This window comes from Vanellus vanellus, assembly GCF_965231255.1.
Source record: "Vanellus vanellus genome assembly, chromosome: 4".
In the NCBI taxonomy this organism is placed as follows: Eukaryota; Metazoa; Chordata; class Aves; order Charadriiformes; family Charadriidae; genus Vanellus; species Vanellus vanellus.
Genome location: NC_138909.1, coordinates 69864111 through 69876710, shown reverse-complemented (window position 1 = coordinate 69876710; position 12600 = coordinate 69864111). Strand labels below are relative to the sequence as shown.

Below are 12600 nucleotides of genomic sequence, written 5' to 3'. Positions count from 1 at the left end.
GGAAGGAATTTCTAGAAGGTGGTAGTCTGATAGGGTCAGAGAGTTTGGGTGGGTTCCTCCACCCCCTTTAAATCAATTTAGTTGTCATTCCACTGAATGACTAACTTAGCCAGAACGACGAGCATGCCATCTGCCCTGCCTGCAGTCCCTAAATGCTGCCCAGGAGGGGATGTGGGGATAGCAGGGAAGAATTCCTCTCCGAGTCCAGTCACTATAACCACAGTAAAGTTATTCTGCATTTACATCCATCTAGAACCAGAAGCCAGCCACACATCTTCTGGCTCTTCATGGTTGCCTTACAGACACTGTGGGAAGGATTCATCTGGCCTAAATTTAGCTGTGCACAAATCAGGCAACTTGTCTAATCTATTTGCATAGGTTCCTTCTAGTCTGAGAATACACTTACTCACTTTAATAAATTCATTCCCAATACATTATGTAAAGTGTGTAGGTAAGAGACTTTTCCAGCAGAAGAAAAAGAATAAAGAACAGCTAAACACTGAGAAGTTTGAACTGTAGGCACTGCTTGGAGGCTCATTCAACAACTTTCCTACAGTATTTTATTAATAAAACCATGCAGTCTTAAGGCTTAGAGCGTTATTCTACACTTAAATGGTTGTATTCAAATACTCTCATAAGGCAGTGGGACTGACTTCTCCAGAACCCCTCACTGGAAAAAATGTTTGTTGGATTCGATCCATTCCTATCCAGGTGACAACAAGACTGCGGTGGCACCCGAAGGTCCCAGTCTGGTTAGAGGTGCCACCATTCTAGGAACTGTATCAATATCCAGCATAACCAGAGTCCTTGTTCAAGGATCTTAAAATCAGCTTCAAAGCAAAGGAAAAGTAGATGTCTACACATATTTGGAAATAGAAACACTCCTGTGGGACACAGGTTACTCGTATAATCAGTGAATCAGTTAGCTTAATCAATACTTTTCACCAAAAGTACTTTATCTGTGATGTTCCTCAAAGTCAGGGCACCCCACTTAGTGTCATTCCACACTCTGAAGGTCATATAAAGAGTTGTGTATTCCTCAAGTTCCAGACCCCCATAGCAGATTTTCCAATCAAGTCCCTTCACCGAGTAAACAAGATTTTGCCAATGAACTACCTTCATCTCCTTTGAAGTTATATTTTTGGAACGGGAGCCATAAGCCTCAGTTCTCTTGCACTTCATCCACACGAAGGAGAGACACCCTAAAGAAACCTTGTTTCCAGACCCCTGGCACAAGACAGTCACGTGAAATTTGTTTGCCTGAGTCACATTCCTGGTTTTGTACCCCTCAAACTCTTTCCCAGAGATGGTGGTGCAGAAGCGGCACGCCTACTCTGCTGCGTGACGTGATGCATCAAGAAGCCCTTCTAAATACACCTGGCCCCCACCGCTTCTCCAAGAAGCGATGCCACTGCTACCAACTCAAACCTGCCACCTTCAGTATGGAAATTTAACAGAGGTAAGGGTTCTGCTAGAAGGAAAAGAGAAAATAACCCCCCCACACCCAACAGACCCCTATGGCTCGCAAATTTCTCCTTAAGGAGAGAATTCTCAAGGGGAATGCATACAAGAGAAAAGTAGCAGACTTAGTGAAAGCGGATGGATTTTAGCCTATACACATCCAGAGGGAATGGCAGAGTCAAGCACTGACCATAGGGGACAGAAAAACATGACTTGTTTATTACTACCATACAACTATAAAGGAAGCGTTCTTATCAGCTGGCAAAGTTTCTAAGGAATGTAAGTCTATGGAAAAGCCATCCCTAATTGAACCAAGTCTCAACAATGAGGAGAGAGCATATTAATGAGGCAAGGCTAGGAGGTGCGATGAGGAGATAACAATACCCTCAGGAGTTACACCGGTATTAAATGCGACTTTATTACTGTATCACTCTTATGAATCTTTGCAGCGAGAATAACTCTGTTTATACAGATGTTCTTCCAACCATCAGTTATTCTAGTTTAAGCACACATACAGGGAACCTTGACATTTTAAAATTACAGGCCGCTAGATTAAATTAGATCTGTTATTTTGCTGTAGTAACTCACCAGGCTTTACAAGGCTGATATATTCTTTCAGTGAAACTGAGATGCATTAATTGAAATGAGATACCACACCTTTAATAATGCAGATCGATGTAGCTTACTCACAGGGTTTTTCACTTGGTGCCTTTATTTTAATTCCTCTGAGTGCTACTAATATGGTTCATTTTATCATTAAGAGGGCATTCTTCACTTAAGAAGCACATGCCAAGCTAAACTAAAATAATAGGATGGGTTTACTGTTACACAGAGGGAAGCACAGTAGATATTTATGTAAAATTAAATACGCTGTTAAGGCTGAGCTCCGGTTTCCTGCCCGAAATGACTTGCGATCAAAGCAGGAAGTCCACAGAACTCCAAAATCCCACCACCTTCTACAACATACAGATGACACCAAATCTATCACCGCTCGAAATACTCTCTTACAAAACACAAACTGTTAAGCATATAAGCAGCCGTGGCAGTAAGAGTCAGAGCTCTGGCCCTTTTCCCCACTCAGGGGAACACCTTCGTGCTACTGGTTCAGAGCTCCAGGGAGAGGCAGGAGGATTACTGTGAGGATCCACCCAACAGTGCAACTTAGACTGCCCTATCCTGCAGCATCCAGGTTCAAGTAACACTGGCAGAGGAAAAAGAAGACTTCTGCCACCCGGAAGACTCGCTCTGGTGAAAGGTCACAGACCCAAGGAGTAAAATCAAGGTCCCTAAGACCTCTGGACCAGAGGAAGGGAAGTTTCTCAACCCTTGCAGATCTAGACAGTCATCACTTCACGTCTTGGTTCCCCATCTGTAAAAAGAGGACAGCCTCCCTTCCCAGCCCCACCAGAGGAGAAATGTGCTGCAGACCGCAGGGTGGATTCCTGTCAGCGCTACACAATGGTGACAGCGCTCACACGAGGATTTAAACCAGATGAGCATCCAACTAGCAACTCACACAACTTCATCGTTAGAAATAAAAATGCACAGCAAGCTCAGAGTTTTCAATCTGTCCATTTCTGCTTTAATTTCCTCGCATGGCACTATTTTACAGCCTAAGACAGGTTTTAAGCTGTCTCACACCGCTAACATCCTCACTAGCCTATCTTCTCCGTGCTAGGGAGGTCCATCAGCCCTGCTTGCAGCCATAAGGGTTTTTTTTTTATTTTCATTTGAGAGAGATGTCATTTTAAATGGTCAGAAGCGAGCTGGAAGACACAACATACTGGACATTTGCTACAGTCTCTAGGCCAAAGAATAAATTGGTGAGAGACAAATACAGAGCCAGCTGAAGCAGATGGGTCTAGCAGCCAGCCACAGCATGACCCCTATTTCTGTTTTTCACCCAAATCAATAGGGCTTGGCACACTGAATGTTGATACCTGTAACATTCCTCATTTTTTAGTTTTATTTCTTTTTAAGATTGACATTGCTTTTCAGTAACCTTGGACTAACGAGTCAAGTTCTGCATACTTTGCTCAGTCCAAATTATCCAGATTTAGAACGGTGAATGCTGACCCTCTTGCTCCAGAGCTTAAGCCAAACTGGGATTAAAAGGAAATATAACACGTTAGGCAAATTAAACCACATTTGCTTCACTGGAAGCTCCTTCCTCCTTTGTAGGAGCATCCAGTCTGGGCATTGCTGGAAAGGCAGATGCTTCCCTCTCACACCACAGCCATGGCGACGCTCCAGGCTCATGACACACTCCCGCAGGCAAGAGCACGGCAGCAACAGTAACAGCATGTTACAGCTTTGTCATTCACGCATCAAGCTGATTAAAAAAGTGGAGGAGAAAGCACAAGAAGTTATAGACAGCTTCGTTTGTACACATGGACCTGCACATGGGCCTGCACGAAGGGCACAAGGAGTTCAGAGCCCTTCTGCTCTGCTCACCAGGCCCTGGGTTGCACAAGAACAGGCGCGAGACCTCCCCCGTCACGGTGAACTGCAGAATAAACTGCCCAAGGGGGAAGTTTCCGCCTGACCCACTAGTTTCTGCTCTTATATAGGAAGACTTATAGCCCCTTAATTATTATCGCGCCTGGAGTGATTGCTGGCAGCTTCGTTACCTACAGAGAATTGCTTCGCCATTGAGTTCTTGGTTCATTAGCAAGTCAGCAGAAGTCACAAGGTATTTTATGTACCATACGTATGACAGAGTCATGTGCCTTCCTCTTGGTCCTGTACTATAAAGAAAGCTATATAGAAACCACCATATCCATCTTCCCAAGACAACCAGTGGTTATACGCGCTTCACTTTTCCTCTTCCAGGCTGCATACTCACCTTTCCTTGGCACAAAAGCCCTTCTTTTCACATTTCCTCATTGTTCTTCTGCCTCTGGTCCTACACCAGCCGGCTTACTGTGTCAGTGCCAATTCCCTGAAGTCTGACACAGCATTACCTTTCCGGCTGATATTGGAATGAACCATTACAGTCTGAAATTCCCAGGGCTTCAGGGAATCTTAGAAGTCACAACAATTTCAACAACGATTTGCCTAACGGCTGTCAGAAAACAGAACCCACCGGGGCTTACGAAAAGCTGCAGCTGACATGCAAAGCCCGCAGCCGAAGGGAGCCGTTACTCTGCTATCTGGGTTCATACCACCTTCACGCGTGTTCTGTACTGGCAAGGAGATGAAGAGCTATTTAAAGTGTCTCTATTGTTACATGCCAAAATATTTAACTATTAAATTTCACCCGCCACCTGCCTGTCTTCCCATTTATTCTATGGCACGAGCAAACGGCTCTGCTCTGTTTTGGTTTTTCTTTTTGTCCTCCCCTGCCTGAGCAGCGAGACCCAATCTCCCTCCTCGCCCCGGCCGACCCATGGGCGAAGGGGCTGCGGGACACCCCTCCCGCGGGACACCGCTGTCCCCCGGCTCGCCGCCCCTCCGCGCACTGCGGCGCGCTGCCTGCGCGGCCGCGGTGCAGCCGCCCGGGCGCAGGGCCGGAGCCTCCCGTCCTCCCTCCCCCCCCCTCCCCGGGACACCGCAGCTGCGGAGACGCCTCCGCGCCCGTTCCGCGCACCTGCGCGGCTCCTGTTTACAGCCCAAGCCCGCGGGCGGGGAGGGGAAATGCGATTAAAGGGATTTAAGTTTGGAAGAGATGCGCGGAGAGAAGGCCTCCCCCACCGCCCCAACCCCTTTCTGGGGGGGTGTCCATCCAAAAGGCGCGCGCGCTGCGCGGGGGCTGAGACAGCGGCTCGGCGGGGCCCGGCCGCTTTCCCTGCAGCGCGCAAAGCCGGGATGGGATGGGATGGGATGGGATAGGATAGGATAGGATAGGATAGACTAAAACCCCTGCAGTCCCCGCGATGAGGAGGGGAAAGACACCGGGGGGGGGAGGAGGGGGGAAGGGGGTGTCAGGCTCCCGCACTCGCGGTCTTACCTCGATCCACTTTTGAGCCTCGGTGAAGGCCAGCTCCGGTTGTGGGGGTTCGGGGGGAGGCTGAACCTCTCCCAGCTCCAGCCCGGGACTGGCCATCTGCAGGGCCCCGGCGCGCCGCGGCTGCGGCGGGGGAGCGGCCAGGCACCGAGCCGCCAGCCCGGGGTGAGCCTCGGCCGCAGCGGGGGACGGGGTCGGGGGGGAAGACACGCCGGAGGCCGCTGCCTGCCTCTCCCTGCCTCGCCGGGGCTGGGGGGGGGGAGGTCCGGGGGCGGCGGCGGCGCTCTGCAGCCCGCCTGGGCTGCGGCTCGCCTGCGGTAACCCTCTGCCTCTCCCTCCGCCGGTGCCCGGTCCGCCCGCCCGCCCCGCCGGCTCGGTCCTCCCTCGCCTGCCGCCCCGCCCGCCCCCGACCGGCGGAGCGGAGCTGCCTGCGCCGCGCTGAGCTGAGCTGAGCTGAGCTGCCGGCTAAAAATAAAACAGACGGGGCGAAGCCGCTTTGCCTTCAGCCCATGCAAATGCCCCCCGCTGCCGCCTCCCCCTCCCCGACGTGGTGACACCGGAGGGGCGGGCACCCCTCGGGATGGGGACGGGGGCAAGGGACCCCTGTGGTTTGGGTTTGGGTTTGGTTTTTTTTTTGTGGGGCGGGACGGGGACGGAACCGATTCCCCCCATCCCGGAGGGCACGGAGCCGCCCGTGCAGGTGGAGAGCTGTTGGTGGCGGCTGTTACAGTAAACACCTTAACGTTAATTAACGTCATTAAGGAGTACTGCGTCCAGATGTGGAGTCCTCGGCACAAGAAGGCAGAGGGACCTCTTGAAGCGGGTCCGGAGGAGGGCCACAGAGATGACCAGAGGGCTGGAGCACCTCTCCTATGAGGAGAGGCTGAGAGAGTTGGGGCTGTTCAGCCTGGAGAAGAGAAGGCTCCGGGGAGACCTTATAGCCCCTTCCAGTGCTTAAAGGTGGCCTACAGGAGAGCTGGAGCGGGACTTTTTCCAAGGGCATGTAGTGATAGGATGAGGGGTAATGGCTTCAAACTGGAAGAGGGCAGATTTAGATCTCAGGAAGAAATTTTTCACTCTGAGGTTGGTGAGGCACTGGCACAGGCTGCCCAGAGAAGCTGTGGATGCCCCATCCCTGGAGGTGTTCAAGGCCAGGTTGGACGGGGCTTTGAGCAACCTGGTACCGCTGGAAGGCATCCGTGCCCATGGCAGGGGGGTTGGAACTAGGTGATCTTTAAGGTCCCTTCCAACCTAAACCATTCTATGATTGCATGAAGCACCTGAGAGACTCCAGCCCCCTCCGCATTGGGAAAAGGCTTCCCTCCCTCCCCCAGAGCCTCACCTAGGGTTGGGGGCGCACAGGGCTCCTGCTCCAGGAGCGGGGCACCGGCAGGTGCCTCAGACCCCCCTGCAGGCATCTCCTCCCGCTGCTGAGGGGCGAGCGGGGCCTTGCAAAAACGCGTGAGGGTCAGCACAGTACTCCAGTGCTTCTCTTCGTCAAAAAGTGAAGCAGGAATCGATGTGTGCTTAAAAACATTGTGCGTGCATATTCTTTTTTCTCTGCGTGCAAGGGAAGAAAGCACTGTCCTGCAGAGACTTGCACACCTAACTTGCGCCGGGTGAGTAGTCCTAGCTCAAACAGATGCTCTTGAGCCTAAGGTTAAGCATAGAAGTTTCTAGAAACAGGGAAGAAAAATGTTTCTCAAGGCCTTTTTAAATCCAAGTCGTAAAACTCTCCACTCACGAGTTTTTGAAAGGTAGGCAGGTTACTTGTTTGTATTTATAGTCAAGCATAGAAAGATACCTGTGTGCTGGAAACACAGGTATGCCAACATTAACCCCTACTACTAAGGGTGTTTTTTTGAGAGGGGTCATAACCAGTCACATTTTCAGCTTGTGATAGCTGTCAACAAATTTTGACAATAAGCAAACTGTAGGGCTTGCTATTCAACATGCCCTTATTTTAGCCACGAATTGGCCTAATTTCAAAACTGGGGATTTTGAATCTTGTTTATTATTATAAATTAGTCAAAGAAAAAAAAAACACTAACCCTTCAAATATAAATATATCACATAAATGCATGTATTTATTTCCATTCTGGGATTTTGTCTTTATTGTTCTCTACCTTTTGTTTTGGTCTTTGTTTATTGTTTGAAGTTTGCTGGAATAATGAAGGGCCTAAAAGCAGGACATGAGTTTATAGGGATTTTTCTGAGAACTGCAACTAGATGAAAACTAAATGAATGGTAATCTAATTTCAAACATTCAGAGAGAAATAATAAGTGTATTTTGAAACACTTATGCTAACACAAACTATTTTCTGATTCTTGTAATATTTAAATAACACCGATGTATATCAGACATCAATTAGATTTATTCTCCCAGGGCAGTGGAAGACTAACAATTTAAAATAATTATCCTACCTCTTTTTATTTTTATTACTGTGCGATATCAAACGTATGATTTTGCTGTCTGGTGATCTCAACATCACCACTCGGAGAACTGGAAGAGCTAGAAGGGCCTGAGGTAAGCATCATACCACACACAGCAACCGTTTGATACAGAGACCACCACCACATACCTTCTCTTAAACCGAGAGGTGGACATTCATTTCTCATTTATACACTCAGTTTTCACGGATCGTGAAAGATGATGTTCTTCTATACGTACTCTTATACACACTCTTATACATATGCTTACATTCAAGCATACACATCTTTCAAAATTGATTAAATCCACACAAAAACATGTGGCCATAGAGCTAGTGCGGTCCTTTAAAGACTTCTGTTGTGTATTTAAGAGTGTAAAAGTCACCCTGAATGGCAGCAGGAATCTGGCCATTTCTGTCCTAATCCTAATCCTGAACCTGCTTCCCATTTGGTCAAGTATGAGGCAGCATCCCTACCTCCCTGTTCCCATGGAAACACACTTCTAGCATCAGCCCAGCTTGCTTTTTTTTTTTTTTTTTTAAAAAAAAAAACACCATCTGCCTGAGGATGCAGGGCTTGCTCTTGCTCTAAGCCCCTTGAATACCAGTCACAGGTTTTTCAACGGTTTTCCTTTCCCTATCACAGCCGCCCTGGCAACTGGTACAGGAGGCAAAATATGAAAACAAGCACCTTAGAAGCTCCAGCAAGGTTTTCCTGAGGTCACTCTGCTGCTCCTCACCAGAAACATTACCAGAAACATAGCAATGTAACAGCAACAAAATAGGAGATTTTTTTTTTTCTTGTAGCTGTTTGCAAAACTCTCTCCTTTTAAAACAAAAGCTTTGGTTTAGCTTTTGTTTTTTTCTTTCCAGTAAAACAAGCTAGCGCCTCAGCAGTCCTTATCACCTGCAACAAACTGTGCTTATTAGACCCGGGAAAACCTATGGCAGAGCCGACATCAGTGTGGAGTTGCGGTATCTTTGTCCAGATGCATTCACCCTTTCCAAAAGGAGACTGTGCCTGTGCGAAAGTAATTGTGGAAAAATGTGTGTTATGGCAGTTAGAAGAAGATAGAAGCAGAGAAAGAGGCCTTCTCTGATTATCAGGGATCTCTGTGCTGCTGCGCACAGGAGGAGAAATTGAGGTTTTTAGGAAGACGCAGTTTCAGGCAGAGTGAGGGTTCAACTGGTGTTGCGTTAACCGGTTTGGTCTTCTACCCAATTTAGTTTTCTCGGCTGAGAGGGGGAACTCTCCTGTTCCTTTTTGCCTTCGACATAACATCTACAATCTTTAAGCCTCTTGAATAGCAGGAGCGGGGATTTAATAAGGCCTGATTGGTGTCGTGGAGGGCCTGATCTCATCCCGCGGCAGCAATGAACAGCTGGCACGGAGGGAGCTGCGGCCCGCACAGCTTCTGCCGCTGTGATGGGTCTCCCTGAAGGAACCGGTCTGGTGTTGGAGACCATGCTCTGTGCAAAACTACTCCTACGTGGCATCTTTGTGCTCTCACTCCTTTTCCTGGTTGTATTAACCTGACAATAAACCTTTTTCTTCAAAGCAGATCTGATGCAACACACTACCAGTAACACGGGCACACTCCGTTTGGAAAAAAATTACTTTTACCCAAAAAACATTGCACAAAGAGCGAAGGGGAGGAGCATCAAAAGATCGTCTATTTCTATTCTATTTTACCTGGCTTATTAGTCTTTTCTTTGTGAGCTTTTATAAACACACCTTAAAGCAGCGAGGCCCCTGGGCGGGTTAAGCAGGGAAGGTATCCTGCTGGCTCCAGGGCTTTTCTGCCTCCTTATCTCCTCTGCAATCTGTCAGTCCTGGATGATATTCTCTGAGCAGAGCTTCTTTTTCCCCCAGACCATACTGGTCATAGCTGGGGATGTTGCACAATCCTGGGCCAGATTTTGGAGAAACCTAAGCTGGGCCATAAGCGGACTGCTGGGGCTAAATGTCTTCTCTTGTTTGCTCAAGGACTTTTATACGTTTCGTTGGTTTGCTTGTCCTTTTCGTCCCTTTAGCAAACCACTGACTGTCACACAGAGAACTCGAGGCCGTATGGTATTTGTGGTAAAAATTCTGCTTGGAATTCCTTCGTTCTCTAGAGCACAGGGTAGACACATCCAGCTGTGTGTAACCTCCAGATGATTTGAGCTCAGCGCAGCAGCCTCTGAGCCGTCACGGGACTCACACCGTTGCAAAGAGCAGTGTGGCTGCCTGGTGATGGTGCAGGAGTTGGACAGCCCTGGTAGACAGCATCTTTGGTATTATTTGGAGATTTTTTTCCCGACTACTGAAGGCAGGTTGTGCACTTTCACAGCTTGTCATCTGTGAAAGGGGTGAGCTGAAAGAGCAGATGAGAAGAGCCCTTACAGCAGCATCTATCAAGACAGAGGAGGGTGGTGGAAGAGGTCTTTGCCAGAAGTTTAGCGTTTTCTTCCTTGATAAAACTAGATTCAAAGACAGTTCAACTCGCCATGCCATGCAGTCTGTCTTTGGGAGATGGCTGGTAAAGATAACCCCTCAGAAGCAAGAGACAGAAAAAACTTAATTTTGAAAAATGACACAAAGGCAACCTGTGCCCATTCAAGAGGTTTTTTAATTTATTTTTTAAAAACTTCTTACAAGCTAAAAGAAAAGTAGCACCAGAGCTTTAGTTGGCTTTAATTCTCATGAAAAAATCAGTGAATCTGTGATCGTGAGAGCATGTTGATTTTTTCCTATCACTCAAACAAATGTTGTGACTTCACATTTTATTTAATCAGGGCATCTGCTGTGGTGCGTTTGCAGTGTTCAGCATTTGGCTGACAGCACCTGTTTGTTTATCCCAGCCATGCTGTCTTCTATCACAGTCACTTTCTCTCTGCTACCCCTCACTCAGCAACATATTGTCAGGCTTGGCATCAACGTTCTGTGTCGTTCTGGGAGTTACAAGAGTGGATGGATCATCCGAATTTGCTCTTTCCTTGGAGAAAAGCAGTATTATCCCTTCTCACCCTGTCCTGGGAGAGAGTGGAGCTCTTTTGTGAAGCAGTTTTTCTCAATTTTGGAATTTTATATTGATTTTTGAAAGCTAATACGTGCAATTGTCACCTGGTAGCTGAGCACCGTTTGACATTTTCCTATTTGCCTGTCTTTGCATTTAATTAAATATTTAGATTTTAAAAGCTGTTGGCTGTCCGGGATCTGATATCACATGTTGCTATTTAACTAGCTATAAGCCTAATGAATCGGAGTGCAGGTGATTCAAAATGAGAGATCACATGCATAAGTGCCTGTAAATATTCAACCTCATTTACAAAGCATAATTTTGGGTGTCTTCACTGTCCTCTCTGTTCCCTGTGTAACAAATCCCTGCTCAGTATCTCTGTGTTTCGAGGGCTGCTATGCTTTTAGGTGTGGGTTTTTCCCTGCCTGGCCCTCCTTTGCGGCTTTGATGGTTGGTTCTGCTTCTCCTGGAGGCCTCCAGGCTGAGAGCTCTGCTGATTGCACCGAGCCCAGCTCAGCTTCTCCTCTCATCCGCAGCCACAGTCCATTCTCCCGCTCGCCCAAACAACTGCTTCCTTCCTCCTTTATATTGTTCTCATCAAGACCTGCCTTTCCTCTGGTGTAGGAAATTCCTATATCCAGCCTCCTCTTTAACGAGCATCCTTGTTTTTTTCTCCACCAGCCTGCTTTTCTTCATCCCAGCCTGCCATAGTTCTCCCGTCTCTCAGTTCTGTGACTGCATTCAACCCCGTTCTCTGTCTCTCTCCAGTCTCAGGTACTTCTCCCTTCCTCTTCTTCACGTGTAGTAGGTGGAGAGACAGCACAACTACAAACCATGAAAACCACTGGGAAAGAAGAGCAGAAAGAAGGCTAGGGAAAGGAGATATATCACAACTAAGTGATACTAAGTTACACGAGGTTAAAAAGACGTAAGTTGGAGTTGACTGAAGAGCAATTAGGTAAAAAAGAATTGGAGGTGGGAACCACTGAAAGGGAAGTGAAGCAACCCAAAGTAAAGAGGAATGAGGTACCAAGGTAAAGGAAAGAATAAACCTGAGCACAAAACCAGTGAACTTGTCAGGCCACGGAGCATCCTTTCATGCTGTGTTTGTAGCTACCAAGCGCAGCAAGGTCTAGGTCTGTACATGTCCTTTCTAGGGCCTCCCGTAAAATACGTGCCGTATTATGGAAGGAAAATGACCATGAACCAGCAACTGAGAGAGGGCTGCAAAGGAAAGCGTGGCTCTCCCACCCCACTCTCTGCTCCCAGAGCTGCACAGTTCTGCTCTCTTGACCGGTCAAGTCATGGAAGGGATGTGGCAGGACAATGGGCCTTTCACCAGCTGCTATCAAGGATCTTTTTAGCTCGTTAAAACAAAAGCGCATTGGTGGGGAGCCGATGCTTGTAGGTTTGTGTACCTGCCAGTGTGACACCCGGTTTGTTTAATGCCAAAACAACAAACAGCCTTTGCTTCTGTGCTGAGCTGGCAGCGGTACAGAAGGGCGAAACAGTATTTCCCTTCCACTTTTTTTTTCTTTTTTTTCAGCTACTTTCTTACAACCTCCTTCGTTAAAGACTGGAAGTGGAAGCGGGGTGCTCTTCCAAAAACTGATCAATCCAGAGCAGGAATCTCCACTTCCAGTGTGTATCTGCAATAATCTTCCAGCTGATTTTGCACTCCGCTCATTTAAATGCAGCATCTTCTCCATCTTACCCCATTGCATCTTACCCCATCTTGAGTAAATTTTCAAACATACAGATT

The 12600-nt window shown here is 47.7% G+C and overlaps 1 protein-coding gene across 5 annotated transcripts in view; it reads right to left on the bottom strand.

Annotated features, from left to right (window-relative positions):
* Window positions 1–5618, bottom strand: part of LIMCH1 (LIM and calponin homology domains 1) — a 189829-nt gene extending 184211 nt beyond the window's left edge. For 2 of the 5 annotated variants that reach the window (XM_082482133.1, XM_082482135.1), the window contains exon 1: window positions 5411–5618. In XM_082482133.1, coding sequence (XP_082338259.1) covers window positions 5411–5506 — 96 coding nt within the window. In that variant the 5' untranslated portion in view covers window positions 5507–5618. The remainder of the gene's footprint in view (window positions 1–5410) is intronic. The other 3 variants (XM_082482132.1, XM_082482134.1, XM_082482136.1) reach the window with 2 other exon arrangements.
* Between the last annotated feature and the right edge of the window lie 6982 nt (window positions 5619–12600).